The following is a 20,498-nucleotide window of genomic DNA, read 5'->3' on the forward strand; positions in this document are numbered from 1 at the left end:
CATTAATATTGTCAGACAAATAATTCTCACATGCCTAATTTCTAAAAGTTTATGAATTATTTTCTTTGTAGAAATCAAAATAGAAAAGCAGAGAAAACCTTCACTCAAACCAAAGGAGAAAGGTAATTAGGTTTATTTTGCAAATTTGTGTAGAAAATTCCTAATTTTCAAAGTTATGAACAAGTGGACTGGTTGGGCAGGAAAAGACTAGAAAGGCGGCCCTATCCTCAAGACCAAAAATTCATAATAAATTGCTTATTTTTTCTTGGCCAAACAGCCTGCTATGTGTCCAGGAACATGTGGACATAGAATAGTTGCTTCATATTCAATTTATTCCTCTGCTTATTTCGTTTAAGTTTTTGTATATAGTACCTCCTTAGTACATTGGGTCAGGTCGAGGGGAGTTCCCCCCACCACGGGTACCAAGTAATCCCGTGCTACCTGCTCCATGGTCGAATAGTCGGCGACTAAACCGTCTCCCCCACCTGGTTTGCCAGGTGAGGAGGGGGCTGTGGACCCAAAGCAGGACCAAAAATAAGACCTGTCAAAGGGCGGATGAGCTCCTAGTGAGCCAACGGCCATCCACACTTCAGTTGAAGTTGCGATCACTTGGTCCCCATTCATTAACTATTTGAGGGCATAGATTGGCCCAGCACGGAAACCCAACTGAAGCTTGAACTCAGGATTAGATGACAAGTTATACTTTATAATCTGGGAACCTATCTCCAATGACGTATTATTAGTAATTCATTCCACTTTTTTTTCTTTATTGACTTTTGTAATTCTTTTTTTTCTTTCTCTCTCTTTCTATCTATATTTATTTAAAAAACTAAAGCGGAATCGATCTACAATTAAACATTTTAATAATGTATGATTGATGTACATGAAAAGTTTTTTACTATAACATGTAACTATACATTACCATAACATGTTTGCTTCTAATAAAAATATTAAAAAGAAAAAAAAAAAAAGTTGCGATCACTGTCGTATATAGCATTGTAAGGCACTGTGCCCATTGATGGTTTCAACAATGATGATGATGATGATGATGATGATGGTGTTAACTAGAATAATCCATCAATAGAACATTATCATGGTCATTCAAGGGTGGCAACCTGCAGGAGAAACTCCTCAGCTATTCCATAGAATTACAGTTCACTTCCCTCAAATCCTGATTCCAAATCCCTTATGAGAGCCTTGATTAAATCTGCATCTACCACCTTATCAGGCAATGCATTCCCATATCCCCACTCACTGTGTGAATAAAATACTTTTGCACGCATCACCTTTTCTCAAACCTTAAATTTGTGACCTTTGATTCTCTACCTTCCACTATGGGAAACATTTATTTCTATCTATGTTGTCCAGATCATCCTTTATTCTGAATAAATATTCAAATCTCCCAATCTTCTGAACAGTAATATCGCTACCCCCAATTTTCCTGAAAGAATTGTAAGAAACCTAATTGCCCTGAAAATGACATTGATATCAAATTAAGATGTACTTTAATATTGTCCACACTTCAGTTGAAAATGCATTTCGTTGTCTCTGTACTGTACACTGACAATGACAATTAAAATTGAATCTGAATCTGAATCTGAATTGTCAGACAAATAGTTCTTACATGTATATTTTCTATGGTTAACAACCATTTTCCTTGTAGAAATTAAGAAGGAGAGAAAACTTTCAACCAAATTAAAGGAGAAAGGTAATTCATTTTTCTTGCACATATGGGTAGAAAAGTTCTGAATTTTAAGTTTATGAACAAGTGGAGCAGTTGGGCAGGAAAATTACCAGCTGCCATTTAAAACCTGGCCTATACCGAGATAAGAATGTCAGAATAAAATGCTTCATTTTTCTTAGCCTACTGGCGAGCCATGTCTCCAGGAACACATGGAAAAAGAAGAGTCGCTTATGGGCCTGTCCCACTTACGCAACTTTTATGGCGACTGTCGGCACCCGTCATAGGTAGTTGCAGGTCGCCGAAAATTTGCAACATGTTGAAAATCTAGCGGCGACCAGAAAGACGCTATGACTCTTTGGGTGATTGAGGAGACTACTCACGACCATATAGGCGACACCCCGGCAACATGTCGCGGGGTGAAATCTGTATGGTCGTGAGTAGTTGTCCAAAGAGTCGTACCTTGTTCTGGTCACCGCTGGATTTTCAACATGTTGAACATTTTCTGCGACCTGCAACAACCTATGACGGGTGCCGGCAGTCGCCGAAAAAGTTGCGTAAGTGGGACAGGCCTATTAGAATTCCATTCATTCTCTGCTTATGAGGTCTTGGTTTCTGCTTACAGTTCCTCTTTAGTACCTTAACTAGAATAATCTATCAATAGATATTGTGGTCATTCAACTCTATGTTAGCAACCTGCAGGAGAAATGCAACTAGTCCAAATCTGCAACTATTCTTGACCACTGAAGTTTACTTGTAATTGCAATTCCCTTATGAAGGCCTCAAACAAATATACCTCAACCACCTTGTCGGGCAATACATTCCTATATAGAAACATAGAAACATAGAAACATAGAAATTAGGTGCAGGAGCAGGCCATTCGGCCCTTCGAGCCTGCACCGCCATTCAATATGATCATGGCTGATCATCCAACTCAGTATCCTGTACCTGCCTTCTCTCCATACCCCTTGATCCCCTTAGCCACAAGGGCCACATCTAACTCCCTCTTAAATATAGTCAATGAACTGGCCTTAACTACCCTCTGTGGCAGAGAGTTCCAGAGATTCACCACTCTCTGTGTGAAAAAAGTTCTTCTCATCTCGGTTTTAAAGGATTTCCCCCTTATCCTTAAGCTGTGACCCCTTGTCCTGGACTTCCCTAACATCGGGAACAATCTTCCTGCATCTAGCCTGTCAAACCCCTTAAGAATTTTGTAAGTTTCTATAAGATCCCCTCTCAATCTTCTAAATTCTAGAGAGTATAAACCAAGTCTATCCAGTCTTTCTTCATAAGACAGTCCTGACATCCCAGGAATCAGTCTGGTGAATCGTCTCTGCACTCCCTCTATGGCAATAATGTCCTTCCTCAGATTTGGAGACCAAAACTGTACGCAATACTCCAGGTGTGGTCTCACCAAGACCCTGTACAACTGCAGTAGATGCTCCTATACTCAAATCCTTTTGCAATGAAAGCTAACATACCATTCGCTTTCTTTAGTGCCTGCTGCACCTGCATGCCTACCTTCAATGACTGGTGTACCATGACACCCAGGTCTCGCTGCATCTCCCCCTTTCCCAATCGGCCACCATTTAGATAATAGTCTGCTTTCCCGTTTTTGCCACCAAAATGGATAACCTCACATTTATCCACATTATACTGCATCTCCCAAACATTTGCCCACTCACCCAGCCTATCCAAGTCACCTTGTAGTCTCCTAGCATCCTCCTCACAGCTAACACTGCCCCCCAGCTTAGTGTCATCCGCAAACTTGGAGATGTTGCCTTCAATTCCCTCATCCAGATCATTAATATATATTGTAAATAGCTGGGGTCCCAGTACTGAGCCTTGGGGTACCCCACTAGTCACTGCCTGCCATTGTGAGAAGGACCCGTTTACTCCTACTCTTTGCTTCCTGTTTGCCAGCCAGTTCTCTATCCACATCAATACTGAACCCCCAATGCCTTGTGCTTTAAGTTTGTATACTAATCTCTTATGTGGGACCTTGTCGAAAGCCTTCTGGAAGTCCAGATACACCACATCCACTGGTTCTCCCCTATCCACGTTACTAGTTACATCCTCGAAAAATTCTATAAGATTCGTCAGACATGATTTACCTTTCGTAAATCCATGCTGACTTTGTCCCATGATTTCACCACTTTCCAAATGTGCTGCTATCCCATCTTTAATAACTGACTCTAGCAGTTTCCCCACTACCGATGTTAGACTAACTGGTCTGTAATTCCCCATTTTCTCTCTCCCTCCCTTCTTAAAAAGTGGGGTTACGTTTGCTACCCACCAATCTTCAGGAACTACTCCAGAATCTAAAGAGTTTTGAAAGATTATTACTAATGCATCCACTATTTCTGGAGCTACTTCCTTAAGTACTCTGGGATGCAGCCTATCTGGCCCTGGGGATTTATCGGCCTTTAATCCATTCAATTTACCCAACACCACTTCCCGGCTAACCTGGATTTCACTCAATTCCTCCAACTCCTTTGACCCGCGGTCCCCTGCTATTTCCGGCAAATTATTTATGTCTTCCTTAGTGAAGACGGAACCAAAGTAGTTATTCAATTGGTCCGCCATATCCTTGTTCCCCATGATCAACTCACCTGTTTCTGACTGCAAGGGACCTACATTTGTTTTAACTAATCTCTTTCTTTTCACATATCTATAAAACCTTTTGCAGTCAGTTTTTATGTTCCCTGCCAGTTTTCTTTCATAATCTATTTTTCCTTTCCTAATTAAGCCCTTTGTCCTCCTCTGCTGGTCTTTGAATTTCTCCCAGTCCTCCGGTATGCTGCTTTTTCTGGCTAATTTGTACGCATCATCCTTCGCTTTGATACTATCCCTGATTTCCCTTGTTATCCATGGATGTACTACCTTCCCTGATTTATTCTTTTGCCAAACTGGGATGAACAATTTTTGTAGTTCATCCATGCAGTCTTTAAATGTCTTCCATTGCATATCCTCCGTCAACCCTTTTAGAAACATGGAAATTAGGTGCAGGAGTAGGCCATTCGGCCCTTCGAGCCTGCACCGCCTCTTTTAGAATGAATTGCCAGTCAATCTTGGCCAATTCACGTCTCATACCCTCAAAGTTACCTTTCTTTAAGTTCAGAACCATTGTTTCTGAATTAACAATGTCACTCTCCATCCTAATGAAGAACTCAACCATATTATGGTCACTCTTGCCCAAGGGGGCACGTACAACAAGATTGCTAACTAACCCTTCCTCATTACTCAATACCCAGTCTAAAATAGCCTGCTCTCTCGTTGGTTCCTCTACATGTTGATTTAGATAACTATCCCGCATACATTCCAAGAAATCCTCTTCCTCAGCACCCCTGCCAATTTGATTCACCCAATCTATATGTAGATTGAAGTCACCCATTATAACTGTTTTGCCTTTGTCGCACGCATTTCTAATTTCCTGTTTGATACCATCTCCAACTTCACTACTACTGTTAGGTGGCCTGTACACAACACCCACCAGCGTTTTCTGCCCCTTAGTGTTTTGCAGCTCTACCCATACCGATTCCGCATCCTCCAAACTAATGTCCTTCCTTTCCATTGCATTAATCCCCTCTCTAATCAGTAACGCTACCCCACCTCCTTTACCTTTCTGTCTATCCCTCCTGAATATTGAATATCCCTGGATGTTCAGCTCCCAGCCTTGGTCACCCTGGAGCCATGTCTCTGTGATCCCAACTATTTCATAGTCATTAATATCTATCTAAGTTCTTGATCTCTATTAAGAAGGACAAGAGGTATATCACCTATCCCACATTATATTTAATTTGCCCACCATCTCAACCCCTCTATATCCAGTTGCAGAATTACAATATTCTCATCATAACCCCTTCCACCTCCGTGAGTGTCGTAGGTGTCATGGAGGAGCTGAAGGGCTTTGACAGTTGATGGCATGACTCCAATGGTGCAGTTATTAAAACTGAGGTTGCTTAAAAAACTAGAAATTCTGAAGTTGAAAGTTAGCAAAAGTTGAACAGGAAGAGCATAAAGATTTCGGGAGGGACACTGTTTTGAAATGTTTTCATTAACAGAATTCCAATAATTTTTAACAGTTATTCAAAGTCTGGATAATGCCTGTATTATTGTTGCTTCCAATTATCCTATATCTGAGACGGTTTTAAAGAGCCTGGAATTATTTATAGGGTAGACTGCATGAGGATTGCAGGTTTCTTCTCCTGAAGGACATCAGTGAACCATTTGAGTTTTACAACAAACGGATGGTAATTCTATGGTTACTGAGATTACTCACTTAGTTTCAGCTTTGGATTTGTCTTTCTGAATCAGGACTATGACAGCTACGTGAACTGCTGCACTAGCATATACCTCCAGCTTGAAGTTTGTTTAAAACACAGGCCATTGTTGTCTGCCTTTAACCAATATGGCAGGCAGAACATTTGTGTGTGCAGTTGTCATGCACCATGATGAATGCCTGGGGAACTCGTACTCTAAGCTCTGGTATTCTATACATAAGCCTGGATGCCACTCAACCTCTATGTTCTTTAAAATTATAATTATTTATCCAAGTATTTATTTTTGTGTCTTGCTATCAGAATCTGTCAGATAATGATCTCTGAGATATTTTACTGTTGTGGTGCAGTCTTCTAGTGCAACTTCTTCAGAACACTTTGAACTTTAGAGGTTAACTTTCTATACATTGCATTGTTTAATATTTTCAATTTTGCTAATTGTGTTTCACTTTTGTTGAGGCCTAATAGCCCTGAAAATGTCAATGATATCAAATTAAGAAGGCTTTAATATTGTCAGACAAATAATTCTTGCATGCATAATTTCTAAAAGTTTACCAACCATTTTCTTTGCAGAAATTAAAATAGGAAAGCAGAGAAAACCTTCAACCAAACCAAAGGAGAAAGGTAATTAGGTTTATTTTGCAATTGTGGATAGAAATGTCCTACATTTCAAGTTTATCAGCATGTGGAGCTGTTGGGCAGAAAAAGACCAATAGCTAAATGAAGCCTGCCCTACACTGTGAGAACAGAAAATCATAATAATTTGCTTCTTTTTTCTTGGCCAACCAGCTAGACATGTGTTCTGGAACACGTGGAAAAGGAACAGTTGCTTCAATTTCCACTTATTCCTCTGCTTATTAGGCTTAGGTTTCTGCTCACAGTTAGTCCTTAGTATATTAACTAGAAAAATCTCTCAGTGTAAGTATTATCATGGTCATTCAACTCTATGTTAGCAATGTGCAGGAGAAATGCATCTAGTACAATATATTTTTCTATTTTGTTCATTATGTTTCACTTTTGTCCTGGACTTATTGCCCTGAAAAGGTAATTGATACCAAATTAAGATGGGCTTTAACATTGTCAGACAAATAATTCTCAATTGCGTAAAAGTATTATTATCATTTTCTTTGTAGAAATTAAGAAAGAAACACCGATAAAACGCTTAGCCGAACCAAAGGCAAAAGGTAATTGAGTTTATTTTGCAAATGTTGATAGACAATTACTGAATTTGGCAGAGAAGAGTTGTGCTGAATAGCCCAATACTGCTCCCAGAACTTATGAATTACAAGTTTATCAACAAGTGTTGATGGGTTGGAAAAGACCAGATGAGACATGAAGCCTGCCCTATACCAGGAGACCAGAACATCATAATATTTTTTTCGTGGCTAACCAGCCAGCCATGTGTCCAAGAAAACGTGGAAAAACAAGAGTAGCTTAGAATTCCATTAATTCCTCTGCTTACGTGTTTCTTGTACTGCTTACAGTTCCGCTTTAGTACATTGACTAGACTAATCTAGCAAAAGAACTGTTATCATGGTCATTCAAATATGTGTTAGCAGCCTGCATGAGAAATGCAACTAATCCAACTGCCTCTATTCTTGAGCACTGCAGAATACTGCATTAAAAGGTGACTCACCTCCTGACATCGCAAGACCTTTCCTCCATCTACAAGGTATGTCAGGAGTGTGATGGAAAACAATCCACTTGCCTTGATGAGTGCAGTCAAGAAGCTTGACATTATCCAGGAAAAAGCAGCTCGCTTTACTAGCTGAGACCTCTGAGTTACTCCAGCTTTTTATGTCTATCTTCGCTTTACTAGTATCTGATCAACCTCTCAAAACATTAATTCCATCCACCACTGATTGCAAACTATTGGAATTGTGTATTGGTTTACTATTATCACATGCACCGAGAAACACTGAATAGTTTCAACGAAATTGCCCTGAAAAAGGTATTGATATCAAATTAAAATGGACTTTTAATGTTGTCAAATCATTGTCACACATATAATATCTAAATGTATATCAACCATTTTCTTTTTAGAAATTAAAAAAGAAAAGCAGAAAAAACCTTCAATCAAACCAAAGGAGGAAGGTAAATGGGTTTATTATTATTATTAAAGAATATTCTTGAGCAGTGTAGGTTACTTCTCTCAGGTCCTGATTCCAATTCCCTTATGAAGGCCACGAAAAAAAACGACCTCCACCACTTCATCAAGCAATGCATTCCATATCTAATCACTCACTGTGTGAATAAAACAAATTGTGCTCCCCTATTTTCTCAATTACCTTAAATTCTGCAGCTTTCCTGTAGATTTCCTACAGTTCCTGTAGATTTGTTGGTTTACCATTTGAATAAGCAAATAATGGAGATAGGACTAACAACAGAATATCCTAATATGTTTCTCTTTTCTTTAGACATAATTGCATTGAAAATGTTATTGATATCAAATTAAGATGGACTTTTAATATTGACAGACAAATAATTGTCACATGCATAATATCTAAATGTTCACCAACCATTTTCTGTTTAGAAATTAAAAAAGAAAAGCTGAAAAAACCTTCAACCAAACCAAAGGAGAAAGGTAATTGGGTCTATTATGCAACTGTGGAACGAAAATTCCTAAATTTCAAGTTTATGAACAAGTGAAGATTATGTGTTGGAAAAAAACCAGCTGCTGCATGAAGCCTGCACTGTACCATAAAACCAGAACATCATAATATAATGCTCCTCATTCATGGCCAACCAGCCAGCCATGTGTCCAGGAACGCATGGAAAAAGAAGAGTTGCTTAGAATTCCATTCATTCCTCTGCTTACATGTTTATGGTTTCTGCTTACAGTTCCTCCTTAGTACATTAGCTAGAATAATCTAGCACAAGTACAATTATCATGATCATTTAAGTCTGTGTTTGCAGCCTGCATGAGAAATGCAGCTAATCCAACTCGACAGCTATTCTTGAGCGCTGCTTTTCTCAGGTCTTGATTCCAATTTCCTTATGAAGGCCACAAACATATCTACATCTATCACCTTGTCAAGCAATGCATTCCCATATCCAATCAGTCACTGTGTAAATAAAATACTTTTTCTCCCCTCTTTCTCATTTACCTTAAATTCTGTAGATTTCCTCAGTTCCTGTAGATTTGTTAGTTTATGAATAAGCAAACAATGGAGATAGGACAGTCAACTGAATATCCTTTATTGAAGGCATTCACTCGAACCCAAAAAGGAGTGCCAGGTACAATAGTGCATCAAAAGGTGACTCGCCTCCTGGCATTGCAAGGTCTTTCTTCCATCTACAAGGCATAAGTCAGGAGTGTGATGAAAAACACTACATGTGCCTTAATGAGTGCAGTCAAGAAGCTTGGCACTATCCAGGACAAAGCAGCTCGCTTTACTAGCTGGGACCCGTTGAGTTACTCCAGCTTTTTGTGTCTATCTTTGCTTTACACTTATCATCAACCTCCCGAAACATTCATTCCATCCATCATCGATTGCAAAGTAATGGAATTGAGTATTGGTTTATTATTGTCATATGCACCGAAACACTGAATATGTTTCCCTTTTGTTTAGACCAAATTGACTTGAAAATGGTATTGATATCAAATTAAGATGGACTTTTAATATTGTCAGACAAATATAATTTCTAACCTTTTTCTTTTTAGAAATTAAAAAAGAAAAGCAGAAAAAGGCTTCAATCAAACCAAAGGAGAAAGGTAATTCGGTTTATTATTGAATTATGGAAAGAATATTCCCAAATTTTAAGTTTATGAACAAATGGTTGATGTGTTGGATAATACTAGCTTCTACATGAAGCCTGCCCTATTCCATGAGACCAGAACATCATAATAAATGCTTCTTTTTCTTGGCTGACCAGCCAGCCATGTGTGCGGGAACACATGGAATAAGAAGAGTTGTTTAGAATTCCATTCACTCCTCCATTAACAAACTACAAAAGACTACAAAAAGTAGTAAACACTGCCCAGTCCATCATCAGCTCTGACCTTTCTTCCATCGAGGGGTTTTATCGCAGTATCATCAGAGACCCACACCATCCTGGCCACACACTCATCTCCCTGCTACCTTCAGGAAGAAGTTGCAGGAGCCTGAAGACTGCAACAACCAGGTTCAGGAATAGCTACTTCCCCACAGCCATCAGGCTATTAAACCTGGCTTGGACAACACTCTGATTATTGGTGGCCCATTATCTGCTATTTGCACTTCATCAGTTTATTTGTTTATGTGTGTATATATTTATATTGTGGTATATGGACACACTGATCTATTTTTTATAATAAATGCCTACTATGTTCTGTGTGCTAGGCAACGCAAGAATGTCATTGTCCTACCAGGGCCACATGACAATCAACTCACTTGAACTTGTTTACATGATTCTGGTTTCTGCTTACAATTATTTCTTAGTACATTAACGAGCATAATCTAGCAAAAGAACAGTTATCATGGTCATTCCACTTATTCTCTGCTTATTAGGTTTAGGTTTCTGCTCACAGTTAGTCCTTGGTATATTAACTAGAAAAATCTCTCCGTGTAAGTATTATCTTGGTCATTCAACTCTATGATAGCAATGTGCAGGAGAAATGCATCTAGTACAATATATTTTACTATTTTGTTCATTATGTTTCACTTTTGTCCAGGACTTATTGCCCTGAAAATGTAATTGATACCACATTAAGATGGGCTTTAATATTGTCAGACAAATAATTCTTACATGCATCATTTCTAAAAGTATTATTACCATTTTCTTTGTAGAAATTAAGAAAGAAACGCCGATAAAACCCTTAGCTGAACCAAAGGCAAAAGGAATTGGGTTTATTTTGCAAATGCTGATAGACAATTTCTGAATTTGGCAGAGAAGAGTTGTGTCGAATAGCACAATTCTGCTGCCAGAACTTATGAATTACAAGTTTATCAACAAGTGGAGTTGATGGGTTGGAAAAGACCAGATGAGACATGAAGCCTGCCCTATACCAGGAGACCAGAACAAGATCATATTTTTCTTCTTGGCTAACCAGCCAGCCATGTGTCCAAGAACACATAGAAAAACAAAAGTAGCTTAGAATTCCATTAATTCCTCTGCTTACGTGGTTCTTGTACTGCTTACAGTTCCTCTTTAGTGCATTGACTAGAATAATCTAGCAAAAGAACTGTTATCATGGTCATTCAAATATGTGTTAGCAGCCTGCATGAGAAATGCAACTAATCCAACTCTGCAACTATTCTTGAGCACTACACAATAATGCATTAAATGGTGACTCACCTTCTGACATCGCAAGATCTATCCTCCATCTACAAGGCATAAGTCAGGAGTGTGATGGAAAACAATCCACTTGCCTTGATGAGTGCAGTCAAGAAGCTTGACATTATCCTGGAAAATGCAGCTCGCTTTACTAGCTGAGACTTCTGAGTTACTCCAGCTTTTTATGTCTATCTTCACTTTACTAGTATCTGATCAACCTCCCAAAACATTAATTCCATCCACCACCGATTGCAAAGTATTGGAATTGAGTATTGGTTTACTATTATCATATGCACCGAGAAACACGAATCGGTTTCCCCTTTGTTTTGACAAAATTGCCCTGAAAAAGGTATTGATATCAAATTAAGATGGATTTTTATGTTGTCAGACAAGTAATTGTCACATGTATAATTTCTAAATGTTTATCAACCATTTTCCTTTTAGAAATTAAAAAAGAAAAGCAGAAAAAACCTTCAATTAAACCAAAGGAGAAAGGTAAATGGGTTTATTATTGAATTGAATTGAATTGAATTTATTTGTCATTCAGACCTTTCGGTCTGAATGAAATTTTGTTGCCATGCAGTCATACATATAATAAAAAAGAAAAAAAACACACAATAAACACAAATTATTATTAAAGAATATTCCTTAATTTTAAGTTTATGAACAAATGGAGTTGATGGGTTGGAAAAGACCAACTTCTACATGAACCATGAGACCAAAACATCAGTTTAAAAGGCTTATTTTTTCTTGGCTAACCAAGATCAGGATCACATGGAATAAGAAGAGTTGCTTAGAATTCCATTCACTTCTCTGCTTACATGGTTCTGGTTTCTGCTTACAGTTCTTTCTTAGTACATTAACATAATCTAGCAAAAGGACAGTTAACATGGTCCATCAAATGTGTGTTAGCAGCCTGCTTGAGAAATGCAGCTAATCCAAATTTGCAATTCTGCAACTATTCTTGAGCTCTGCAGGTTACTTCTCTCATGTCCTGATTCCAATTCCCTTATGAAGGCCACAAACATATCTACATCTATCACCTTGTCAAGCATTGCATTCCCATATCCAATCACTCACTGTGTGAATAAAATACTAAAATAAGTTTATGAACAAATGGTTGATGTGTTGGAAAATACTAGCTACTACATGAAGCCTGCCCTATCCCATGAGACCAGAACATCATCATAAATGCTTCTTTTCTTGGCTGACCAGCAAGCCATGTGTGCAGAAACACATGGAAGAAGAAGAGTTGTTTAGAATTCCATTCACTCCTCTGTTGACATGGTTCTCGTTTCTGCTTACAGTTCTTTCTTAGTACATTAACGAGCGTAATCTAGCAAAAGAACAGTTATCATGGTCATTCCACTTATTCTCTGCTTATTAGGTTTAGGTTTCTGCTCACAGTTAGTCCTTAGTATATTAACTAGAAAAATCTCTCAGTGTAAGTATTATCATGGTCATTCAACTCTATGTTAGCAATGTGCAGGAGAAATGCATCTAGTACAATATATTTTTCTATTTCGTTCATTACGTTTCACTTTTGCCAAGGACTTATTGCCCTGAAAATGTAATTGATACCACATTTAGATGGGCTTTAATGTTGTCAGACAAATAATTCTTACATGCATAATTTCTAAAAGTATTATTACCATTTTCTTTGTAGAAATTAAGAAAGAAACGCCGATAAAACGCTTAGCCGAAACAAAGGCAAAAGGTAATGGGGTTTATTTTGCAAATGTTGATAGACAATTTCTGAATTTGGCAGAGAACAGTTGTTGTGCCGAATGGCCCAATTCTGCTCCCAGAAGTTATGAATTACAAGTTTATCAACAAGTGGAGTTGATGGGTTGGAAAAGACCAGATGAGACATGAAGCCTGCCCTATACCAGGAGACCAGAACATCATAATTTTTTTCTTGGCTAACCAGCCAGCCTTGTGTCCAAGAACACGTGGAAAAACAAGAGTAGCTTAGAATTCCATTCATTCCTCTGCTTACGTGGTTCTTGTACTGCTTACAGTTCCTCTTTAGTACATTGACTAGACTAATCTAGCAAAAGAACTGTTATCATGGTCATTCAAATATGTGTTAGCAGCCTGCATGAGAAATGCAACTAATCCAACTGCAGCTATTCTTGAGCACTGCACAATACTGCATTAAATGGTGACTCACCTCCTGACATCGCTAGGTCTTTCCTCCATCTACAAGGCATAAGTCAGGAGTGTGATGGAAAACAATCCACTTGCCTTGATGAGTGCAGTCAAGAAGCTTGACATTATCCTGGAAAATGCAGCTCGCTTTACTAGCTGAGACCTCTGAGTTACTCCAGCTTTTTATGTCTTTCTTCGCTTTACTAGTATCTGATCAACCTCCCAAAACATTCATTCCATCCACCACCGATTGCAAAGTATTGGAATTGAGTATTGGTTTACTATTATCACATGCACCGAGAAACACTGAATAGGTTTCCCTTTTGTTTTGACGAAATTGCCCTGAAAAAGGTATTGATATCAAATTAAGATGGACTTTTAATGTTGTCAGACAAGTAATTGTCACATGTATAATTTCTAAATGTTTATCAAACATTTTCTTTTTAGAAATTAAAAAAGAAAAGCAGAAAAAACCTTCAATCAAACCAAAGGAGAAAGGTAAATGGATTTATTATTGAATAATTATTATTAAAGAATATTCCTTAATTTTAAGTTTATGAACAATTGGAGTTGATGGATTGGAAAAGATCAACTTCTACATGAACCATGAGACCAAAACATCGTATTAAAATCCTTCTTTTTTCTTGGCTAACCAGCCAAACATGTGTCCAGGATCACATGGAATAAGAAGAGTTGCTTAGAATTCCATTCACTCCTCTGCATACATGGTTCTGGTTTCTGCTTACAGTTCTTTCTTAATACATTAACTAGCATAATCTAGCAAGAGAACAGTTATCATAGTCCATAAAATGTGTGTTAGCAGCCTGCTTGAGAAATGCAGCTAATCTAACTCTGCAACTATTCTTGAGCACTGCAGGTTACTTCTCTCACGTCCTGATTCCCATTCCCTTATGTAGGCCACGGAAAAATCTACCACTACCACTTCATCAAGCAATGCATTCCATATCTAATTACTCACTGTGAATAAAAGACCTCGTATTTTCTCATTTACCTTAAATTCTGCAGCTTTCCTGTAGATTTCCTACAGTTCCTGGAGATTTGTTGGTTTGCCATTTGAATAAGCAAATAATGGAGATAGGACTGTCAACAGAATATTCTAATATGTTTCCCTTTTCTTTATACCTAATTGCCTTGAAAATGGTATTGATATCAAATTAAGATGGACTTTTAATATTGACAGACAAATAAATGTCACATGCATAATTTCTAAATGTTCACCAACTATTTTCTGTTTAGAAATTAAAAAAGAAAAGCAGAAAAAACCTTCAACCAAACCAAAGGAGAAAGGTAATTCGGTTTATTATTGAATTATTGAAAAGATATTCAAAATTTTAAGTTTATGAACAAATGGTTAATGTGTTGGATAATACTAGCTTCTACATGAAGCCTGCCCTATTCCATGAGACCAGAACATCATAATAAAATGCTTCTTTTTCTTGGCTGACCGGCAGGAACACATGGAATAAAAGAGTTGTTTAGAATTCCATTCACGCCTCTGTTTACATGGTTCTGGTTTCTGCTTACAGTTCTTTCTTAGTGCATTAACGAGCATAATCTAGCAAAAGAACAGTTATCATGGTCATTCCACTTATTCCTCTGCTTATTAGGTTTAGGTTTCTGCTCCTAATAAGCAGTTAGTCCTTAGTATAATAACGAGAAAAATTCTCTCAGTGTAAGTATTATCATGGTCATTCAACTCTATGTTAGCAATGTGCAGGAGAAATGCATCTAGTACAATATTTTTTTTTAATTTCGTTCATTACGTTTCACTTTTGTCCAGGACTTATTGCCCTGAAAATGTAATTGATACCACATTTAGATGGGCTTTAATATTGTCAGACAAATAATTCTTACATGCATAATTTCTAAAAGTATTATTACCATTTTTGTTGTAGAAATTAAGAAAGAAAAGCCGATAAAACCCTTAGCCGAACCAAAGGCAAAAGGTGATTAGGTTTATTTTGCAAATGTTGATAGACGATTTCTAAATTTGGCAGAGAACAGTTGTTGTGCCGAATAGCCCAATACTGCTCCCAGAACTTATGAATTACAAGTTTATCAACAAGTGGAGTTGATGGGTTAGAAAAGACCAGATGAGACATGAAGCCTGCCCTATACCAGGAGACTAGAACATCATCATAATATTTTTTCTTGGCTAACCAGCCAGCCTTGTGTCCAAGAACACATGGAAAAACTAGAGTAGCTTAGAATTCTATTCATTCCTCTGCTTACGTGGTCCTTGTTCTGCTTACAGTTCCTCTTTAGTACATTGACTAGAAAATTCTAGCAAAAGAACTGTTATCATGGTTATTCAAATATGTGTTAGCAGCCTGCATGAGAAATGCAACTAATCCAACTCTGCAGCTATTCTTGAGCACTGCACAATAATGCATTAAAAGGTGACTCACCTCCTGACATCGCAAGACCTTTCCTCCATCTACAAGGTATGTCAGGAGTGTGATGGAAAACAATCCACTTGCCTTGATGAGTGCAGTCAAGAAGCTTGACATTATCCAGGAAAAAGCAGCTCGCTTTACTAGCTGAGACCTCTGAGTTACTCCAGCTTTTTATGTCTATCTTCGCTTTACAAGTACCTGATCAACCTCTCAAAACATTCATTCCATCCACCACCGATTGCAAACTATTGGAATTGAGTATTGGTTTACTATTATCACATGCACCGAGAAACACTGAATAGATTTCCCTTTTGTTTCGACGAAATTGCCCTGAAAAAGGTATTGATATCAAATTAAGATGGACTTTTAATGTTGTCAGACAAATAATTGTCACATGTATAATTTCTAAATGTTTATCAACCATTTTCTTTTTAGAAATTAAAAAAGAAAAGCAGAAAAAACCTTCAATCAAACCAAAGGAGAAAGGTAAATGGATTTATTATTGAATAATTATTAATAAAGAATATTCCTTAATTTTAAGTTTATGAACAAATGGAGTTGGAAAAGATCAACTTCTACATGAACCATGAGGACAGAACATCATATTAAAATGCTTATTTTTTCTTGGCTAACCAGCCAAACATGTGTCCAGGATCACATGGAATAAGAAGAGTTGCTTAGATTTCCATTCACTCCTCTGCATACATGGTTCTGGTTTCTGCTTACAGTTCTTTCTTAATACATTAACTAGCATAATCTAGCAAAAGAACAGTTATCACGGTCCATAAAATGTGTGTTAGCAGCCTGCTTGAGAAATGCAGCTAATCCAACTGCAACTATTCTTGAGCACTGCAGGTTACTTCTCTCGTGTCCTGATTCCCATTCCCTTATGAAGGCCACAAAAAAATCTACCACTTCATCACGCAATGCATTCCATATCTATTCACTCACTCTGTGAATAAATTACCTCGTATGTTCTCATTTACCTTAAATTCTGCAGATTTCCTGTAGATTTCCTACAGTTCCTGTAGATTTGTTGGTTTGCCATTTGAATAAGCAAATAATGGAGACAGGAATGTCAACAGAATATCCTAATATGTTTCCCTTTTCTTTAGACCTAATTGCCTTGAAAATGGTATTGATATCAAATGAAGATGGACTTTTAATATTCACAGACAAAAATTGTCACATGCATAATTTCTAAATGTTCACCAACCATTTTCTGTTTAGAAATTAGAAAAGAAAAGCTGAAAAAACCTTCAACCAAACCAAAGGAGAAAGGTAATTGGGTCTATTATGCAACTATGGATCGAAAATTCCTAAATGTCAAGTTTATGAACAATTGAAGATTAAGGCTTGGAAAAAAACAGCTGCTGCAGGCTACTTCTCTCATGTCCTGATTCCCATTCCCTTATGAAGGCCACGAAAAAATCTACCTCTACTACTTCATCAAGCAATGCATTCCATATCTAATCATTCACTGTGTGAATAAAATACCTCGTATTTTCTCATTTACCTTAAATGAGAAATGCAGCTAATCCAACTCGACAGCTATTCTTGAGCGCTGCTTTTCTCCGGTCTTGATTCCAATTCCCTTATGAAGCCCACAAACATATCTACATCTATCACCTTATCAAGCAATGCATTCCCATATTCAATCACTCACTGTGTGAATAAAATACTTTTGCTCCCCTCCTTCTCATTTACCTTAAATTCTGTAGATTTCTTCAGTTCCTGTAGATTTGTTAGTTTGCCATTTGAATAAGCAAGTAATGGAGATAGGACTGTCAACTGAATATACTTTATTGAAGGCATTCAGTCGAACCCAAAATGGAGTGCCAGGTACAATAGTGCATCAAAAGGTGACTCACTTCCTGGCATTGCAAGGTATTTCTTCCATCTACAAGGCATACGTCAGGAGTGTGATGAAAAACACTCCACGTGCCTTGATGAGTACAATCAAGAAGCTTGGCACTATCCAGGATAAAGCAGCTCGCTTTAGTAGCTGAGACCCATTGAGTTACTGCAGCTTTTTGGGTCTATCTTCGCTTTACAAGTATCATATCAACCTCCCGAAACATTAATTCCATCCACCATCGATTGTTTAGACCATATTCCCCTGATAATGGTATTGATATCAAATTAAGATAGAGTTTTAATATTGTCAGACAAATATTTGTCATATGTATAATTTCTAACCTTTTTCTTTTTAGCAATTAAAAAAGAAAAGCAGAAAAAACCTTCAATCAAGCAAAAGGAGAAAGGTAATTGGGCTTATTATTGAATTATGGAAAGAATATTCCCAAATTTTAAGTTTATGAACAAATGGTTGATGTGTTGGAAAATACTAGTTTCTACATGAAGCCTGCCCTATTCCATGAGACCAGAACATCATAATAAAATGCTTCTTTTTCTTGGCTGACCAGCCAGCCATGTGTGCAGCAACACATGGAATAAGAAGAGTTGTTTAGGGAATTCCATTCACTCCTCTGTTTATACGGTTCTGGTTTCTGCTTACAGTTCTTTCTTAGTACATTAATTAGCACAATCTAGCAAGAGAACAGTTATCATGGTCATTCAAATGTGTGTTAGCAGCCTGCTTGAGAAATGTAGCTAATCCAACTCTGCAACTAATCTTGAGCACTGCAGGTTACTTCTCTCACGTCCTGATTCCAATTCCCTTATGAAGGCCACAAAAAATTCTACCTCTACCACTTCATCAAGCAATGCATCAAGTAATCACTCACTGTGTGAATAAAATACTTTTGCTCCCCTCACATTTTCTCATTTACCTTAAATTCTGCAGCTTTCCTGTAGATTTCCTACAGTTCCTGTAGATTTGTTAGTTTGCCATTTGAATAAGCAAATAATGGAGACAGGACTGTCAACAGAACATCCTAATATGTTTCCCTTTCCTTTAGACCTAATTGACTTGAAAATGGTATTGATATCAAATTAAGATGGACTTTTAATATTGCCAGACGAACAGTTCTCACGTGCAAATTTTCGAAATGTTTACCAACCATTTTCTTTTTAGAAATTCAAAAAGAAAAGAAGAAAAAACCTTCAACCAAACCAAAGGAGAAAGGTAATTGGATTTATTATGGAATTGTGGAAAGAATATTCCTAAATTTTAAGTTTATGAACAAGTGCACTTGATGGGTTGGAAAATACCAGCGGCAGCACGAAGCCTGCCCTATACCATGAGACCGAAACATCATAATAAAATGTGTCTTTTTTCTTGGCTGACCTGTAGATTTGTTAGTTTGCCATTTGAATAAGCAAATAATGGAGATAGGACTTTTAACTGAATATCCTTTATTGAAGGCATTCACTCAAACCCCAAAAGGAGTGCCAGGTGCAATAGTGCATCAAAAGATGAAGACTCACTGTGTTACTCCAGTTTTTTGTGTCTATCTTCGCTTTACTGATCAACTACCCGAAACATTAATTCCATCCACCACCGATTGCAAAGTCATAGAATTGAGTATTGGTTTATTATTGTCACATGCTCTGAGAAACACTGAATATGGTTCCCTTTTGTTTAGAACAAATTGCCATGAAAATGGTACTGATATCAAATTAAGATGGACTTTTAATATTGTCAGACTAATAATTGTCAAATGCATGATATCTAACCATTTTCATTTTAGAAATTGAAAAAGAAAAGGAGAAAAAACCTTCAATCAAACCAAAGGAGAAAGGTATTCGGGTTTATTATTGAATTGTGGAAAGAATATTCCCAAATGTTAAGTTTCCGAACAAATGGTGCTGATGAGTTGAAAAAGACTAGCTTCTACATGAAACCTGCCCTATTCCATGAGACCAGAACATCATAATAAAATGCTTCTTTGTTCTTGGCCAGCCAGTCAGTCATGTGTCCAGGAACACATGGAAAAAGAAGAGTTGCTCAGAATTCCATGAATTCCTCTGCTTACGTGGTTCTGGTTCTGCTTACAGTTCCTCCTTAGTACATTAACTAAATTAATCTAGCAAATTAACTGTTATCATGGTCATTCCAGTCTGTGTTAGCATGAGAAACATCGCTAATACAACTCCGCAGGTATTTATGAGCACTGCGGGCTTACTAATCTCAGGTCCTGATTCCAATTCCCTTATGAAATTGAAAAAGAAAAGCAGAAAAAACCTTCAATCAAACCAAAGGAGAAACGTAAATGGGTTTATTATTGAATAATTATTATTAAAGAATATTTCTTAATTTTAAGTTTATGAACAAATTGATGGATTGGAAAAGATCAACTTCTACATGAACCACGAGAACAAAACATCATATTAAAATGCTTCATTTTTTCGTGGCTAACCAGCCAAACGTGTGTCCAGGATCACATGGAATAAGAAGAGTTGCTTAGAATTCCATTCACTTCTCTGCTTACATGGTTCTCGTTTCTGCTTACAGTTCTTTCTTAGTACATTAACTAGCATAATCTAGCAAAAGAACAATTATCATGGGCCATCAAATGTGTGTTAGCAGCCTGCTTGAGAAATGCAGCTAATCCAACTCTGCAACTATTCTTGAGCACTGCAGGTTACTTCTCTCATGTCCTGATTCCCGTTCCCTTATGAAGGCCACGAAAAAATCTACCACTACCACTTCATCAAGCAATGCATTCCATATCTAATTACTCACTGTGAATAAAATAACTTGTATTTTCTCATTTACCTTAAATTCTGCAGCTTTCCTGTAGATTTCCT

At 37.4% G+C, this 20,498-nt stretch overlaps 1 protein-coding gene across 39 annotated transcripts in view; it reads left to right on the forward strand.

Moving 5' to 3' along the window:
* The window catches only part of trdn (triadin), a 270,827-nt gene that overhangs the window by 219,090 nt on the left and 31,239 nt on the right, over nt 1-20,498 (forward strand). For 28 of the 39 annotated variants that reach the window (XM_055635681.1, XM_055635691.1, XM_055635683.1 and 25 more), the window contains 17 exons: nt 72-122; nt 1,664-1,708; nt 6,535-6,585; nt 7,095-7,145; nt 8,005-8,055; nt 8,495-8,545; nt 9,626-9,676; nt 11,662-11,712; nt 12,884-12,934; nt 13,816-13,866; nt 14,626-14,676; nt 15,285-15,335; nt 16,221-16,271; nt 17,016-17,066; nt 17,999-18,049; nt 18,823-18,873; nt 19,439-19,489. In XM_055635681.1, the coding sequence (XP_055491656.1) occupies nt 72-122; nt 1,664-1,708; nt 6,535-6,585; nt 7,095-7,145; nt 8,005-8,055; nt 8,495-8,545; nt 9,626-9,676; nt 11,662-11,712; nt 12,884-12,934; nt 13,816-13,866; nt 14,626-14,676; nt 15,285-15,335; nt 16,221-16,271; nt 17,016-17,066; nt 17,999-18,049; nt 18,823-18,873; nt 19,439-19,489 (861 nt within the window). The remainder of the gene's footprint in view (nt 1-71; nt 123-1,663; nt 1,709-6,534; nt 6,586-7,094; nt 7,146-8,004; nt 8,056-8,494; nt 8,546-9,625; nt 9,677-11,661; nt 11,713-12,883; nt 12,935-13,815; nt 13,867-14,625; nt 14,677-15,284; nt 15,336-16,220; nt 16,272-17,015; nt 17,067-17,998; nt 18,050-18,822; nt 18,874-19,438; nt 19,490-20,498) is intronic. The other 11 variants (XM_055635706.1, XM_055635700.1, XM_055635705.1 and 8 more) reach the window with 11 other exon arrangements.

This window comes from Leucoraja erinacea, chromosome 5, assembly GCF_028641065.1.
Source record: "Leucoraja erinacea ecotype New England chromosome 5, Leri_hhj_1, whole genome shotgun sequence".
Lineage (NCBI taxonomy): Eukaryota > Metazoa > Chordata > Chondrichthyes > Rajiformes > Rajidae > Leucoraja > Leucoraja erinaceus.